General features: G+C 35.8%; 1 protein-coding gene across 9 annotated transcripts in view; it reads right to left on the bottom strand.

Annotated features, from left to right (window-relative positions):
- CNOT2 (CCR4-NOT transcription complex subunit 2) overlaps positions 1 to 17,869 on the bottom strand; it is a 74,618-nt gene that overhangs the window by 19,318 nt on the left and 37,431 nt on the right. For all 9 annotated transcript variants that reach the window (XR_014492938.1, XR_014492939.1, XM_083366452.1 and 6 more), the window contains 9 exons: positions 16,605 to 16,727; positions 14,894 to 14,960; positions 11,122 to 11,269; positions 9,921 to 10,103; positions 7,651 to 7,730; positions 5,119 to 5,244; positions 3,126 to 3,250; positions 1,997 to 2,117; positions 1,744 to 1,900 (listed from right to left, as the gene is read on the bottom strand). Coding sequence is in view for 7 of the 9 variants with exons in the window: in XM_083366452.1 (XP_083222578.1) it covers positions 1,744 to 1,900; positions 1,997 to 2,117; positions 3,126 to 3,250; positions 5,119 to 5,244; positions 7,651 to 7,730; positions 9,921 to 10,103; positions 11,122 to 11,269; positions 14,894 to 14,960; positions 16,605 to 16,715 (1,118 nt within the window). In the remaining 2 variants the exon portion in view is untranslated. Of the gene's footprint in view, positions 1 to 1,743; positions 1,901 to 1,996; positions 2,118 to 3,125; positions 3,251 to 5,118; positions 5,245 to 7,650; positions 7,731 to 9,920; positions 10,104 to 11,121; positions 11,270 to 14,893; positions 14,961 to 16,604; positions 16,728 to 17,869 lie in introns of those variants that run through there.

Raw genomic sequence — 17,869 nt, 5'->3', positions numbered from 1 at the left:
CATGCTACAGAGGTTGGGTGAGATAGGCCCTGTCCCCTTCCGCTGTTTCGGAGCCAGAGGAGGGTAACAGAGAAAGGCTCTGTTGCCGCTGTGCACCACTGCAGGGGCTTTCTTCGTGCTTTGCCCAATAGATGATCTGCCCGGTGGCAGCCTCCTACTCCTACTCCACCAACTCTCCTGTAGCTTGCACCATGACCGGAGTTTGTGGGACTAAAAAAAGTTCAGTCAGATCTTCCAACTTCTTGGGGGGGGTGGAACATCTCGCGAGAAGTTGGAAGGTCTGACTGAACCTTTTTAGTCCCACAAACTCTGTTTCCCTGCAGCGGGAGATAAATGCACTAGAGATGGAAAGCAGGTTAATTAAGAACTGCTTTTGGGAAGAGAGAGGAGCTGGGCGATGGTGCACCAAACTCTACAGCAGGGCTGGGAGAAGCAACAGGAAACGGGGCTGCCATTTCCAGAAGGGAGAAGGGAGACACGGGGCGATGCAGGCGGCAAGCAAGTGCTCTTCTCTGCTCTGCATCGATGCGCAGAGCCACTCCTCTCCCCGTTCTCTCCAGTGGCGGCGAAGGAGGGGTGGTGGAAGGAGGCGGCAGGGGAGGCATGTGCTGCCCGGTCACAGTGCAAGCCATGGGAGAGTTGGTGGTGGAGGAGGCTGCTGCCAGGCGGATAATCTGTGGGGCAATGCACGAAGAAAGCACAAAAAATATAAGATATCCCCCAAAAATAAGACCTGCCTCTTTTGGAGGGAAAAATAATATAAGACCGAGTCTTACTTTCAGGGAAACACGATAGTTGGAGAACTACTCAAACTCCTTTACTTAATTAAAACACTTAGAGCCTGGTACAGATGCATTTGTCTTCAAATCATAGAGTTTATAGTCTACATAGATTTGCAAAACAATGGGATAAAAGAATATCCCTGAACTTTGTTTTACGATTTATCTCATAGTTACTGTGAAATTGTGTGAATGCATCAATGCACTGCATGTTATCTCAGCTAGCAAAGCTTGGATTCATTGAACGAGTTTACCAAAAATGTAAATATTGCAGAATATACAACCTCATGCTACATAACTAAGCTCCATTTCATGCTGAATAAACTAAATTATTAATGTATCTTAAATAGAAAACTATATTTAGATAGATTTTTACTCCAAAAGCATTTCATTAAAATAAATTTGATTAAAAAAAATCTGATTTAAATTAAAAAAAAATCGATTTATATTTTTTTTAAAAAAGTCATTATTATTCACCCTGATAGGAATATGATATAAGACTGACTACTTTTCCATTCCAGAAGAGTTTATTTAACTATATTAACTGTTTTTTTCCATATACCAATATGGTTAGGCAATTCATAGTTATCTGATAAGTAACATGAAATTCAGTGTAAACCAATAAAACAAATATTAAAACTAAATATGAAAGATGTAAGACTTTATAAAGTTTTTCTGCAATGCAAATAATCATAGAATATACTGTCAACAGTTGCAGAGATATATCATAAATTTGTGGTTTTTCTGATGTGTTAAAATTATTTTTATGATTATTATTATTCCTGATTTATTAAAATCTTGTTGAATTACATATTAACATCCTGCAGCTGAACTGCATAAATGCATATTTTACAATAATTACATTTTTAGTTTACTTTAGTACATATTTTGGAAGTGTGGCTATTCAAAGATACTATAGCTAGGAATTTACATTAAATAATTATATTAATTTGAAAACACTTACTCGGGAGAATTGAGATTGAGACCTAAAGTTGTCAAGTCACTTCCTAATGCAAGATGTACCATGCCAGGGTCTGTCTCTGCTGCCCTGATGAATGTTAACAAACCAATCATTCCAAACTGGTCTGTCACCATCCCTTGTGGAATGTTGGTAACCCGACCTACAGAAACATAAATCAAGAGTATTACGTAATAATAGAGAACCCGTGTCTTCTGAAACATTAGTCAAAAAACCTCAGCAAGTTTAACAAACATACCATCAGGTAACACCTGAATCCCCTTTTTCTGCTGGTTATTGTTTTGCGTTGTTGAACTTTTATCTCCTGGAAATTTTGGACCATCTGCACTAGACGAAGTTTTGCCTGATGTATTCAAATTCTTAAGTGGTATAAAGAAAAAAAATCAGTATAAAAATATTTTTAAAAATACATGACCAGCTAATTTAGTTATCTGGTGTTTACAAAAGAGCACCCTCCAAGAATTTCTCTCCCTTATGTTTGTATATTTATATAGACTTGTGAAGTGAGATCATCCATGTATCAATACATTAGTAACAAACAGCTTGTCCATTATGTACAATTCAAGCAAGACAGTAGATAAAAAATACTGTCTGGGATCACTAATGGTTTTAACGAAAATAAACTTCAGTCCTCCCAATATTAAAGTGTACAACCATTTGATGTATAAGTTTCTAATCTAGGTTCTGTGCAAAGCGATGCACAGCTAAGGTAGACATGCCAAACAGAAGAGACTATGACTAACCCCTTTAAATTCTTAAGTATGATTGAGGACTCCAAAGACCTTAGATTTACATGGGTTATATCTATTAACAGTACTGTATTAGAACTCAAAATTGAAAAATATTAATATATTTATTTGACTTTGCAGATCCCCAAAAGGGTCTTGGAGACCCCCAGAAGTTCCCAGTCCATACTACGAGAATTGCTATCCTAAAGTATTTCTCTGAATGCTTCCCTTTAACCAGAAATGAAGCAAATGGAAATTGGGCAAATTTCCATTAGCAAATATAGCACTGAATTTGAAGAATGTTGTCCCCAATTTTGCTAATTACTTCTGTTATTTGATATGGATGGACAAGAAGGACTAGTTTATTTATTAATTAATTTCCCATCACCATTATTTTTACAAATAACTCAAGGCGGCAAACAGGTCCAAAACACCTTCCTCCTCCTATTTTCTCCACAACAACCCTCTGAGGTGGGTTGGGCAGTGTCAGTGGCCCAAAGTCACACAGCCGGCTTTCATGGCTAAGGCTCTCACCCAAGATCTAACTACCTTCTTAAAGATAAAGATAAATACATAGATACATACATGTGTGTGCGCGTGTGTGTGAATTGTTCTCTCTTTAAATTAAGGCAAACTTACAGGTTTACTGTCATCATTACTTGATGTTGGATCTTTGTAGTTGGAGCCTGGTAATGCTGGAAAATCTTCATTGTGTATTGAAAAGTCCTGGGTTTGCTCATTTGCTGGTTTTGTTACCATCCCAACTATATTGGAAGATAAATACACCACACTGAATTGCTTAAATTGTAATAGTTTTCATTTTCATTTTATTTCAATTTATTTGTATTATTTTATTATTATAGATTTTAATTTTCATGTTGAAAGCCTCAAAATATTTGTAAATTAAAGACAGAAATTGAGTAAATAAAATGTACAATTTGATAGTTAAAATTTTCACTAGCATGATTTTATTTTAACAAATATAGAAAATGTAATATCCATTTCAAACCTTCTATTTGTAGAAACAATATTGAATTTAGATGCATAATTGACTCTTTATTCAGTTTTTTATTTCTTTAAACAGTCAAAAACATTATTATAATCTTTAGCTATGAAGCTAATAAGATTATTTTTAAAGAAAAATATACAATTAATTTAAATGTATGAATTAGGTTTTAAAAAGCACTAGCAGTTAATTATTTTTCAAAATGGGTTTGTTACATTTTTACTCAAATATACTCAAATCATTTGTAATATTACAAATTGTACTAATGATTTATAATAACTAAATATAGGCATAAAATTGTAAGAAATAGTTGAACTACTAAAACTAAGCATATCTAAGACCAAAGGTATAGTTTATGCATGCATATGGGTTATACAAGGTAGAGCTGGACAAAATGGCTATATTAGCCTAGTCCCCTCATGCTGAACCTTTGTAAATTCAGAGGACTGTGTGATTGTTATTCTGAAATTAGCTTGTTCCTGATTCTAAGTCTTTGCCTTCTGTTACTGTTCCTTGAGGAGAAAAGGAAAAACTATTTATATTTACCTTTTAGTATTTCATATGCTTTACAATAGGATCTTAATCTATTCCGGGCTCCTACTTTTATCACCCCGTCAATATAATTTAATTTAATTTATTAATTTTATTAATATAGCTATGCCATGATAACAAGAACATCTAGATTTGACTCCTACTGTCTCTCTAACAAGTCCCTGCAATTTTTTTGGCACAATTTCAGAAGTGGTTTGCCATTGCCTCCTTCCTAGGGCTGAGAGAGAGTGACTGCCTCAAAGTCACTCAGCTGGTTTTGGGTCTAAGGTGGAAACAGAACTCAGTCTTCTGGTTTCTAGCCTTGTGCCTTAACTACTATACCGAATTAGTTTTCTAGGTGCTGGGGTCACCTTTAAAGCCACACATGGCTTGGGGATGAGTCATTTTCCAAACCATTTCTTCTTTCTACGTGTCCTACATTCTGGCAGAAGAGACATGCTATGGGCACCATCGGCCAAGAAGTGTCAGACAGCAAGATCTTGAAAAAGATCTTTTTATGCCATGGCATCTGACCTCTGGAGCATCATTCCTTATGAGATTAAGTTGCCTCCACCCTGCTGGCCTTTTGTAAGGCCTGAAGACATGGTTCAAACCTGAGGCACCAGGTATGTGACAGAGCCCATGTCCTGGTTGTGTTGAAGGATTTTTATGATTCTCTGACAGTTTTATGTTTTATTTTCGATACATTTTAGAAATGTATATATTTTTATTTATTTAAAAGTTGGGTGCTACCCAGTCACACATATGATGGGAAACCGTATAAATCAAATAAATAATTGGGTTATAGAAAATTTTGAGAAAAATTGAAAAGAATAGACACTAAAATAAACCCTCACCATTTTATTCGTGTCTGTTCAAAATTCCACTCAGTTCTATGTGTTTACTATCAGCAAACAGATTTTGGGCGGCAGCTGAAAAACCTACAATTTTCTTTTAGGAACCTTCATTTTTCAGGCAAAAGGCAGATTAAGTAATAACAACATGAGGCCAAAGTTTAAGTTCAACATTAGAGCTGTTTCTAATGCCTAAGATATCATATGATCAATTTTGCAAAGATACCAGATTCACACTCACCATAGGGTGCCCTTCCAGCTAGAGGGTTTATTAATGGAGTTGGATTTCCACTTCCTTCCCTTCTATTTCTGTCTGCTAGTGCTGGAAAATCTGAAAGATCCAGTCCAGTAACATTTTCACTGCCATCTAAAAGAAAATACATGTTGTTTTTAAGTTTATACACGTCCAATAATGTATTTGTAGAACCATGCATACATATCATAAATAGACAATTCTGTAGAAACTTGATAATTATATTCCATTTCTTCCAAGTTACGATACTTGTAGCTTGGGAGAAAGAAGACAAGGGGTAAAGGAGAGGGAAGGAAAGAGTAAGTAGCGTTTTAGCCCTCTAAAACAAGCTTGAAAGGTGAGTATTGCCTTCTGTGTAAGCAGGTGAACAGAAAAGATGCACATCAGAAGGAAAACAGGGGAGTTTAAATATGCTTATATCCGCTAGAAATCTAGCTATGCCAAGAATCAGAAGTCCAACAAATCCCTGTCCTATCTTGCTGCCAACTTCACTTGTCAGAAGATGGTATAAAGAACAAAGGGGTATGGTATCCCAGACATAATCCTTACCAACAGGGAGGAATTGAAGAAGTGAAGGTGACAGGAACTTTGAGAGAAAATGGCCATGTTATCCTTGAGTTCATGATATCAAGGGGAGGAGGAATAGAGAAGAGTCAGACTTGTATACTGGATTTCTTGAATTCAGACGGAAGGTAGGAGGGATCAGGCTTGAAATCCTGAAGAGAAAAGTGTCTGGAAAGAATGGGAAATCCTACTAAACAAGATACCGAAGGCACAATTACAAACAATTTGTACCAGAAGGAAAAACTGGAGACATCTTAAGAGAACATGTGGATACATTTATGCTTTCTAAATGTTGAAAAGAAAAAGGAATATGGATAGAAAGTGGAAGGAATGGAAGTAAGGAAGGATACAAGGCAGTCACCAGAAACTGTAGGGAATGTGACAGAAACGCTAAAGTGCAGAATGAATTGAGGCTTGCAAGTAAATACTTCAAACAACAAAAAGGGAATGAGTTATACATCGGAAACAAAAAGGCAAAGTAAGGTCTGCTATGAGCAGAAAGAGATAAATTGATGATGGAGAGAAGGCAGAACATCTTAGCTCATATTTTATATGTGTCTTCTTTCAGAAGGGAAATTAGGCCTTCATTATGTCCATATTAGATTGGAAGTAGTATCAAATGGGCTCTGTGCTGGACAATGTGCTTTTCAACATTTTTTAATAATGACCTAGATGAAACTGAGGGAATGATGATCAAAATTTTAGATATCACAAAACTGGGAGGAATGGCTAATACTTCAGAAGAGAAAGAGAAGATCTAAACAGGTTTGAACACTGGATAAGAAATAAACAGGATGAAATTTAACAGGAAGAAATGTAAAAACTTGCGTCTGAGAAAGGCACAAAAATGTAAGATGGGAAAGTTCATGTGAAAAAGACCTAATAGACATTTTACATAAGCTAACTGTGTGATGAAGTGTGGCTGAAAAGGTAAATGCTATTTTGGAATGTATTAGCAAGAGCATGTAGTCCAGATCAGAAGTACACTACTGTATTTTGCGTAGTTCTGGGCATCACAGTTTTTTTTCAAAAAGACTGATGTATGGGAGTGCATCAGAGGACACTAAGATGATGAAAATACCAAGCCCTATGAGGAACAGTTAAAAAAAAACTGCGCATGTTTAGCCCACAGAAGGGAAGACTGAAGCACATAATAGCAGTCTTCAGGTTCCTCAAGAGGAAATCTGTTATCCCATATTCAGACAGGATCTGAATCAATGACTTGAAAGTACTGGAAAGGAGTCTCAGATTAAATATTATGAGAAATTTCCTGGCAGTAAGAACTGTGACCCAGTGGAATAGTTGCCCCAAGAAGTTGTATGTCCACCTCGCTGGAGGCAGGATAAGCATCTGTCTGAAATGCTTTAGCAGATCCTGCTCTAAGCAGGCATAGGAATAAATGACCTCAATTATCCTTTCCAAATCTATGAAAACCAACAAATAATTGTAATCCAAAAACTACAAGACATACACTCTAAGCCTCTTTGTTTCTGACTAGTGTGAGAATATCTACTGGCTGGGAATAAGCAGACACTTTTTTTGCTTAAATTGTAGGTTTTAATTGTAATCTGAATTTGGTTTTGGTTTTATTATTGTATTATTACTGCTCAGTAACATAATCAAATGTATTGGGAGTTATATATTTATCTAATAAATAAATCTAAAAAGCCTGTGATTCCAGCACTGTTACGTTCTGCTTCTTTCAGTATCTTCTTTGCAGATACTGAACATCTATGACCACATACAAATTAGTGGATTTGGTTCATAATTAAAACTCGAGAGCAAAGGACACAAGGGGCTTTGGAGAAACTGGAAGAATCTCCTCTTTCACTTATGAAAATGAAGTCTACTGAAGACCATGAACATCTATACAAATACTGGGAAAGGAACATAAAATACACACAAAATAAGCTACCAAATGAAACTCTAAAGAATGAAGATTTAAAATACGCTTACCTGTTCCATTAAAAATATTACTTGATAAAGAGTTATTCATTCCAAATGCCTGATTCCTGTTCATTCCAAATCCAGACATGCTAAGATAAACAAAAACAGAAGAGTAAAGAAAGTTTACATATATCCTCTAAATCAGGGGTGTCAAACTCAATTTCATTGAGGGCTGCATCAGCATTGCGGTTGCCCTCAGGGGACCAGGTGGGTATGGCCAAGGTGGGCATGGCCTACTGGGTGGGCGTGGCTAGAGTGCATATGGCCTACTGGGTGGGCATGGCCAGCTCTACATCGTTCCCATCAAGGGTGCCTATGGGGGCCTGGGCAGGAGTGGGACAGATCTGAGGGTCTCTGGTAGAAGGAGGGTCTCTGGGCCAGGGCCAAGGCAGTGGGGGCCGTTCCCTCACTGTTTCCAGGATGGCTTCGCGGGCCACATGAAACCACTTCGCGGGCCGGATCCGGCCCCCGGGCCTTGTGTTTGACATGTCTGCTCTAAATAATCTTCTAAATAAATATAGATCACCTTATTTTGACTTGCAGATGAAAAAATTATAGAAAACTAGCATGTTACTCGTGTTGTCTGTTTTTTATATGTTCACTCCTCCTCAATGAATTAGTTTAAACATAACATAAAAGAATAGCTTGGCTTGATCAAATACTTTGTCCACCTAATGAGAAGGAAGGACTCACTGGAGAAGAACCTAATGCTGGGAAAGATTGAGGGCAATAGAAGAAGGGGATGACAGAGAATAAGGTGGCTGGATGGAGTCACTGAAGCAGTAGGCGTGAGCTTAAATGGACTGCAGAAGATGGTAGAGGACAGGAAGGCCTAGAACATTGTCCATGGGGTCGCGATGGGTCAGACACAACTTTGCAACTAACAACAACAACGTATGATTGGAAGCAATTGCTTCTCATTTGTGAATAAACACTCTGGCTAAAATAGGAAGTGAGTTACTGACTCCAAATGGAAATTAAACTCTCTTTTCTAAACTGGAAATAGGCTGATATGAACGTTTAATGACTATATCCTAAACACAGATAAGAGCCTGATGGAAGAGTCGGCCCATAAATGTTATCCCGGAATTATAATCTCACCACTATGATCTCTTAACAGGACATAGCTACACATTGTTATGTTTATGCACCAAAAGATGCCAAGAAATATAAAATGAATTGGATATAAAACATTTAAAAATTAACACTCTATGTATTCCAAGACCATTGTTTGAAACAAGCTGTTATAAAAAAATGTTGGGCTGATAATGCTGATCTGTTACAAAACAGAACTGAAGGTAAAATGCAGCTCTGAAGATATGTAAAGCATGATCAGCCCCACAAGCCTTTAAGAATCAAAGAAATCCAAAACCACTTCAGGAAGTTACAATAGTACATATCATCTTGTGTACCACAATCTCCACATGGTTTGCAAACAATGAAGATACTTGCTTAATGTCACATCTCATATAATTTCATAAGCATAATGCTATTTCCACTTTATCTTTCTTCCTGTTTCTCACTGTCACCAACTGTTTATTTTTTTTCATTTAGCCCTTTCTTTTTTATATAAAAAACAATTCAAGAGGAATATACCACTGGTTTACTTGTACCACCTATGCTTGTCATCCATAACAGATCAGATGCAACACAAATATTAATTTAATTACTTTAATTGAAAATGGATCTCCAATTGGTAAGTTCCCAACTTATTAGAAACTCTTGGTAAAAGTATTAAGAAACAAGAGTAACTCTAACACCCACCATTCACCTGTTTTTTAGAAACGATATTTTCCTAAACAAATGTTAATAGTTGCTATTTTCAGTCAACAAGTAACAAAGACTGATATACTGAGTCAATATAAGGCAGGAAAAATCTGCCTGTTACTTAAGGGATTTAAAAGAAGAAATTCCTATATAATAATGAATTCCTATATAATATTTGCTTTTCCCCCCCACAACTTTTAAAGCTCAGATTGGAAAAAAAATAGAGAATCTAATCCAAAACAGGCTTCAAAAGTCACATATGACATAGCAAAAAAATTTGGAAAGATTAATTTGTAAAACATGAGGACTTTGCTCAGAACTAAGGATATTATATCATTCCAGTGATGAAACAACCATTAAAAAATGCAATGTTCCTGCCTGCTGTAAATCTTGAAATATGGTCCACTTCTTTATCAGAAAAGTAGTGTGCATAGGAATGCAAGAGGAATGAAAAGGGAAGCTCTTTGTGTGATTGAGTGCCCCTCATATAAAATGGGATATACTTATCTTACCTGTTCACAGTAAAAGGTTGTCGAGAGGGTTGTTGCTTTGGCATACAGATTATGCTGGGTGAACTTCGATTAGGACTGCCTAAACCTGAACTGCTCATGCTGTTTGTCCTGCTGGGAATTCCAATGCCCTGACCAACCTGAGAGTGGTTCATCATATTTCTAGGATTCATAGGCAATATACCCCTGAAAAATATGATACAACAACAAGACGTATGTCAGCATATCATTATTTTCACTTTGTCCAGGCCAATTTGTTTTTAAGTGGACATTTTATATAGACATGAAATGAGTTATCTTATAATGAAGACCACCAGCTGTCCATGTTTTTCATTTGTATCAACGTGATTGGTAGTGTTTTTGAAATTTTAGATTCACACAATTCCCAAGTTCAATTAGGCTTGTACATTAAAAAAAATAGTGCTCAAGATTCTTATTTTCCAGGAAAGCTCTATACTGACTTAGAAAAATCAATATGGGCTTAATAGGCTAATACTGCAGTTCCCAGATTGTGCCCTATGGTGCCCCAGGATGCTGCAACAAACTCACTGGGATATTTTATTATTTAATTAAGAGAACTGTTAATAAACTGTTAATAAGTTCACTGCAGGGCCCTAAGCTTCTAGTAGGGAACTGCCAGGGCTGCTGAAATTCAAAAAAGTCTGAGAACCCCTAGGCCAGGGGTAGGCAACTTTGGTTCTTTTATGACTCATGGACTTCAACTCCCACAATTCAGGAATTCTATGAGTTGAAGTCCATGAGTCATAAAAGAGCCAAGGTTGCCTACCCCTGCCCTAGGCTAATGCACAAAATTACAATTCCTACTTGAATTTGGAATCCTAAAGAATTAGAGAATATCAAATAATGCTAGCAATAACACTTCTGTCTGCTATATAGAATGTATTTTACTTATTAAATTTATAGAGCTGCTCACTCACCAAGCAACTATTTTATCAATGCTGCAAAATTTTCCTAAAAGGTATCCACCTATCTACCTCAACAGAATGTATACATTATTTTCTATAGTAGAATCAATACTGCATTAGAAGTTTTTACCCTACACTTTTGCAATGCAGAAGCAACAATCCAGGAAACAAACACCTGGTTCATTATTTCAAAAATAACTAGAATGCAAACTACTTCTAAGGAAATAAAACAGTATAATAAAAAATGTCCTGGAGAAGTATTTGTTATCAATAAATACCTGCTCGGAGATGGAGGCGTGTGAAGTGACATTGTTGGTACCCCTGTTGTTGGTGTTACGTGGCTTGGTAACTGAGTGCCTTGTGATAAGCTGCGATTTAACTGAGGGGTATTGTTGCTTATCCCCCTCATTGGAAGGCCTAGTGCACCTATTGGGAAAAAAGCAGAAGAAGGGGAATGGAGAGAATTAAGGTATAATCTTATCAGTTTGCTTTAACAATCAAATATCTTAATATCAGAAAAAAATTAAACAAGCAGACCACCATTTTATGAAAACAGATTTTAAATTCACTGTTTTCTATTTCCAAACTTTATTTTTTATTAAATGAAAGGATTTTCGAGTAGGAGAATTATGGATTAAATATGTAGTTTAGTGATTTTTTCCCCAGAAACACTTGAGAATCAAAAATATTTTTAAAAAATAAACAAATCCAAGCTAAATAGTTTCTATGTCTGGAGGAATTCTCTAAATTTCTTAGTCAATAATCTGCTTCATACAGTTTAAACATTGTTTAATTAATTGTTGATTATCAATTATCAACAACCAATTGGTAAAGATAAGGATAGTTTGCAGAGTACAATACAAGTTTGCATTTCCAACATTAGTAGATATGACACTTACACTCCAATAACAGTCACAGCTGAAATCTATGCCAACTTACTAAACAATGACAGTAGACTTGCATCAAATGTATTATTTTGTACTATTAATTAATTCAATGGTGTCCATCTGCAAGTGGAATGGATATTGCTGGCATAATGGTTTTTTTCTATTTTCCCCTTAAAATAATTCTTCAGGGAGCTTCTGGAGAGGGGGAAGGCAATGGGAATTATAAGATGGGAAGAAACAAAGAGAAAGGAAGAGAAACAGATGTGAAATTCCTCTTCCCCTATGTTCTCCTGAGTAATATGAGTAGGACAGTGCTGTGTTTTGGTCACAAATATAAACGTTTAGTTTTGATGCAAGCTATGTTTTAAAATCTCAATTTACAAAGGCCAAATGGAGGTTTCCTGGTGGCATCTGAGATTTAGTAGCTTATGTAACATATAGTCTGCTTTTTTGGAGACAGAAAAATAATAGACAAGGCAATATACATTTGTGATCCAAAACTACATTTGAATTTATGTAACAAATCAAACTATTCATATTAATCAAGTTACAGAAATATATAAACTGCTTTCTTAAAATATTTAAAAACATACTCCTTCTTTCAGTTTTTTATGTATTTAAATATATGAAAGATGTCTATTTATGTCCATGGATGGGCACCCTTGAGTGTAAGACAGAAAGAAGATCACATGAAAATATTATAGACAGTAGTAAATAGAAACATCTAATATACTGCTCAACCTAATATAAGCAATTCCTTTGTAACAGGACAAAGAATTGAGAACTGGATTTTATGCTCTATTTTAAGTCAACTATAAAGTACTATTATTATTATTATTATTATTATTATTATTATTATTATTATTATTATTAATAATAATAATAATAATAATAATATAGAGTTGGAAGGGACCTTGGAGGTCATCTAGTCCAACCCCCTGCTCAGGCAGGAAACCCTATACCATTTCAGGCAAATGGCTGGCCAGTCTCTTCTTAAAAACTTCCAGTGTTGGAGCATTCACCACCTCTGGAGGCAGGTTGTTCCACTGGTTAATTGTTCTAACTGTCAGGAAGTTTCTCCTTAGTTCTAGGTTGCTTCTCTCCTTGACTAGTTTCCATCCGTTGTTTCTTGTCCTGCTTTCAGGTGCTTTGGAGAATAGCTTGACTCCCTCTTCTTTGTGGTAGCCCCTGAGATATCGGAACACTGCTATCATGTCACCCCTCACCCTTCTCTTCATTAAACTACACATACCCAATTCCAGCAACCGTTCCCTATATGTTTTAGCCTCCAGCCCCCTAATCATCTTGGTTGCTCTTCTCTGTACCCTTTCTAGAGTACAGTAAGGTAAGACTATAGATATTTATACCAATATGAAGCAGCATACAACAAAAGATAAATAAGATGAAATGTTTATCAATGCTGACATGGAAAGGACTAAAGCCATCACTATTTGTCTTGAAATTTTAATATACATATACACATATACATGCATATACATATATACATATTTTGTGTGTGTGTGTGTGTGTGTGTGTGTGTGTGTTAGTTATTTGGTATAATGAAAAATGTTATGCATATTACCATCTCTATAAATGAGAACACTGCCAACAATTTTGTCTAAAGCACAAGTTCCCAACCTTTTGGGCACCAGGGACTGGTTACGTGTGGAGAGGTTTTTCCGTGGACCGGAGGGGGCGTGGTTTTGTGTGCTGACTGCATCCCATGGATGAGGCTTTGCTTCTTTGTGCAGCCAGGTTGCTGGTGTGCTGTGGCCCGGTACCAGTCCATGGACCGGGGGTTGGGGAATCCCTGGTCTAAAGGGACACATTAATTCATCTGTATCTGAGAGTTCAGCTCCCCAACATCTTTGGATGTTAAGTTCAGCTGCTAGGGATATGAATATTCTTTGTTGTAAAATTCTTAGAGCTATCACTTTGTATGTCAAAATCATAATTTCCCCTTGAATGTTCTGACAAGACTTTCTATTCTCTGCTAGTCTTCCATGGAGTTCACAGGTCTGAGGAAAAAAGGCAATTTCTAAAATATATTACCATGCTCTCTACACATGGACATGAACAAGAGAAACAAGGCATTCTGAGGAGCCACTTAACTGCCATTTTGGAATTGTAAGGATTCCTAAAGCACCCTAGTCAAGAACTGCAATATAAGCATATAAATAGAGTCATTTGGATATGTCACTTCAACTCTAATGAAGAAAACCTTCAGTCTCACAGTTCAATTAGAGAGCCATGTAGGATAGTTGCAGACTTAATAATGTAAAACAGAAATTCTTAAACAGAAGCAGAAGTAATTTACCCATATCTGGAAACATTTCTGAGTCATTTTATTATAAGGAAGGGGCCAGCAAAATAATACCCTAGGTACTGATGTTTTTTTTATTTAAAATCCAAGAGGATATTGTTCTTCCTAGAATATGATTCATGAATAACATTCCCTTTGAACTAATAAATGTTTGCTATTCATTTATAGAAAAAAACTCCTGCCAGATATAAGGTTTTTTTTGTGAAATATTGTTGACATAAATTGAAATAGCAAGTTAGATGAGGTCTAAAACATAATCCAGTATTATTTATTCTCCAGTAACTTAAGTGATAGAAATCTAATATGAACTGAATTTTCTGTAGAAGTGCTAAAATTAAAAAAGATATTTATGAATTGTTCTTTTTTAATGCCCTCAACTGAAACAACGGCTTGCAAGCATATTATAGGAAAAAGGTTTGCATCAAATTTTAAGATGCAGTTATGCTGAAATTATTAAGGATGTACAAAGCAATTAAAAGAGGAGTTTTGCCAAACATGCTAACAAGCAAAATACCTGTCTTCAAAGCACAAAAGTAGTAGTGGTTTTTGGAACACTTCTGCATCTGCTCTGAAACTTGTTTCCAGTTGTCTGCATGTGTGCACACAAGAACAGTTTTGCTGACAAAGCAAAGCAGCTGACTATGATACATATGTAGATAACTGAAGACAGCTTTCAAAGCAGTTCTGCAGGACCTCCAAAGACTCTTTATCTTTTTTAAAATACTTTGAACAGCTTTAAAAACTATATCAATAGAAAAAAGGCCACATTAAATGAATCTAATTTAAGGTAACTTGCAAACACATACAACCATTGGCCTATTATAAAAATAGATTCCTTACTTTGTTGCCCATATAAACTTGCCCCAAACTGAGACAGCTGACCTGATGTTGATGGTGATGCCAGCATCTAAATTGGAAATCAAATGTAAAACAAATTAGTCAAGGATAAAATATAGTGGTTATGAAATATTAAACACTTTAAAGATAAGCACTGCAATTTGTTAAACATTAGTATTACGGTATTATGTGACAAGGAGGGACTTTAAATTAAACCAAGGAGTATGGTAGCCATAAAAGCTGGGTGACCTCATTTTCTCTCAGTCCAACTCACTTCACAGGGTTGTTATTGTGGGGAAAACAGGAGGAAGGAATGTTTGATATGTTTGCTGCCTTGAGTTATTTGTAAAAATAATAAAAGTAGGATACAAAAAAAATAAAATAAAATCCCTTGTTATTTAATGGAATTTTGTTCATTATATGACCACTGTTGTGAAAGAAACTGCAGTTTGTTCTGTCCTTGGGTTTCCCTGAATATTCACGATGTGAACAACTAGTATCCTGTTATAAATATCACTTTCTTGACCAAAGTAATAGAAAGAATGATGGCCAGCCAGCTACATACGCGCTGAGAGAAAGGCTATTATAAGTTTGGCTTCAGGCCTCAAATCATCAGTTCAAGTAACTGAAAAAGTTTAATACAGGTAGTCCTTGACTTAAGAGTTTATTTAGTGACTGTTTAAGGTTACATCAGCACTAAAAATGTGTCTTATGACCATTTTTCACACTTACTTGTAGTGATCCCCATGGTTCATGTGATCAAAATTCAGGTGCCTACCAAATGACTCATATTTATGACAGTTGCAGTGACCCAAGGTCATGTGATCCTCTTTTATGACTTTCTGACAAGCAAAGTCATGGAGAAGCAACAACCCTAACTTAAAAACTGCAGTGATTCACTTAACAACTGTGACAAAAAATGACATAAAATGGGGAAAATTCACTTGACAAATATTTAGCTTAGCACAAAAATTTGGGGCTCAATTGTTGTCTTAAGTCAAGGACTACCTGTACTGTAAAAATCCTTAGATTGACAAACTGATTAATTTTACACACAGATAATACAAGTCCTTCCTTTAGATGTTTTAGATATCTTAAGTTGAATTTTGTACTATTGCCAATTGTTACTTCCTAAAGTGGTACAGAAGGAAAGGAAATCAAGATGTTGTTTGCAGTCCTATTTGTAGGACTACTACTGGAGAGCATTTGACTCAAAACTCCATCCCCCTTCTTCCTTGTATCTATACAAAGCCACTGAGGAAAGTTACCCAGTAACTGAGAACATAGTATCTTCAGTAATACAACCATGCTATATTTTTACAAACTTGCAGTGTTCTGCTATTATAAGAGTAAGAGCAGTAACTATGGCACTTAGCAATAGCATTTAGACTTATATATTGCTTCACAGTGCTTTACAGCACTCTCTAAGCAGTTTACAAGTCAGCATATTGTCCCTAGCAATCTGGGCCCTCATTTTACAGACCATTTTATTGAAGGAAGGAAGGCTGAGTCAATCATACTCCTGGCAGTAGCAGAGTCAGCCTGCAATAATGCATTCTAACTACTGCACCACCATTCTGTAAAGTGTGTGGTATTGAGTAAAAGTAATTATGTTTGTTTGTGTATGTGTGGAGTGTAATTCTGTATATTACAAAAACCTACTCTCATTAAGCCTAAATTTTAAAATTAAATGTAATATGCACAAAAAACTTACATCTTTTTCTGATCGATGTGGGAACATCGATGACTGGCTGTAGTACATATTTTCATCATGGTAGTCACTGTCGACCCCCTCTACAAACTTCTTTCTTGAAGCACCAAACATGCTGTTTGTCACCTAGATGATAATATACAGCATTGTTCCCTTTAATTATTTATAGAATAAAAAATCCTAGGTATTCAAGTTGCATAGATTATATTTATACACATTTAGGCACATTTGGTCTGACGTAATGTATTTCTGTATGTCTTAACATTATAGGAACAAACTTTCAATTTTTGAACTCTGTACCAGTGTAACACCCACAAGGACTTGTTTTATGTTCAACTAATCAGATTTGCTCATTTCACCTTTCTAGAAATTAGTTTTAATTATAATGAAGATAAGCAACTTCAGACTTCATGATTCAGGCTTTTCCCCCCTTAAATTATCGTTACATTAACACTGTTCCAGTTTTAAACATGAGCGATAAACCATAGCTAAATTGAAACTAGAAGCAAAACCTCATGAAAAATTGCTGGGGATCATAACAGAGGAGAAAGGAAGTTCAAAGCTTTGTGATTCTGAACTTCAGATTAGAACTGTCTATAAGTTTCTTTCAAAGCCAAATTTTACAGTAAGAAGCAATTTAATTCTTTAGCTACAGTTTTTAAAAGTACTCATACTTGTATGCATTTTTTAAAAAACCCATCATAAGCAGTTACTAGGCTATTTGTGCATTTTGTTACTTTTAATATTTGGTTGGTTGCTGGATTTTTACTACTTTTTAACAGCTTCTCTGTATTGCGTTTATATTGCAGAACTATATATTTTTCAGAGAATCTAGGTTATTAGACAACAAACATAACATATATACATGTATAAAGAATTCTAATCATCTTACGTTCTTATAACATACTACTGAAGGTAATTATCGCATCTACTTTGCTGATGAGTAATGGAGATATATATGTGTGCAAAGTTTTGCCAGTTTGCCAAGAAGTCTATATGTTAATATATACATCTCTGTAGTACCACAATCAGAAAAACCAAATCATGGAGCCAAGCCTACAATAGGATGGCTCCTTTTGTGCATAGTCACTATGACATTGGAATGTTTTCACTTTATGATTACCACATCCCACTGCACAAATGTAATTATTGCCTACAAAAGGAAATGCTTAAGACCACAGGGATTATCTTCTCCTTTATTCTAACTGGCCAAAGTAATGAGGAGAAATCTTTAATGGCAGGGATGAAAATCAGAAACAACTAAAGTA

This window comes from Vipera ursinii, assembly GCF_947247035.1.
Source record: "Vipera ursinii genome assembly, chromosome: 6".
In the NCBI taxonomy this organism is placed as follows: domain Eukaryota; kingdom Metazoa; phylum Chordata; class Lepidosauria; order Squamata; family Viperidae; genus Vipera; species Vipera ursinii.
This window is presented reverse-complemented; position numbering and strand designations above follow the sequence as displayed.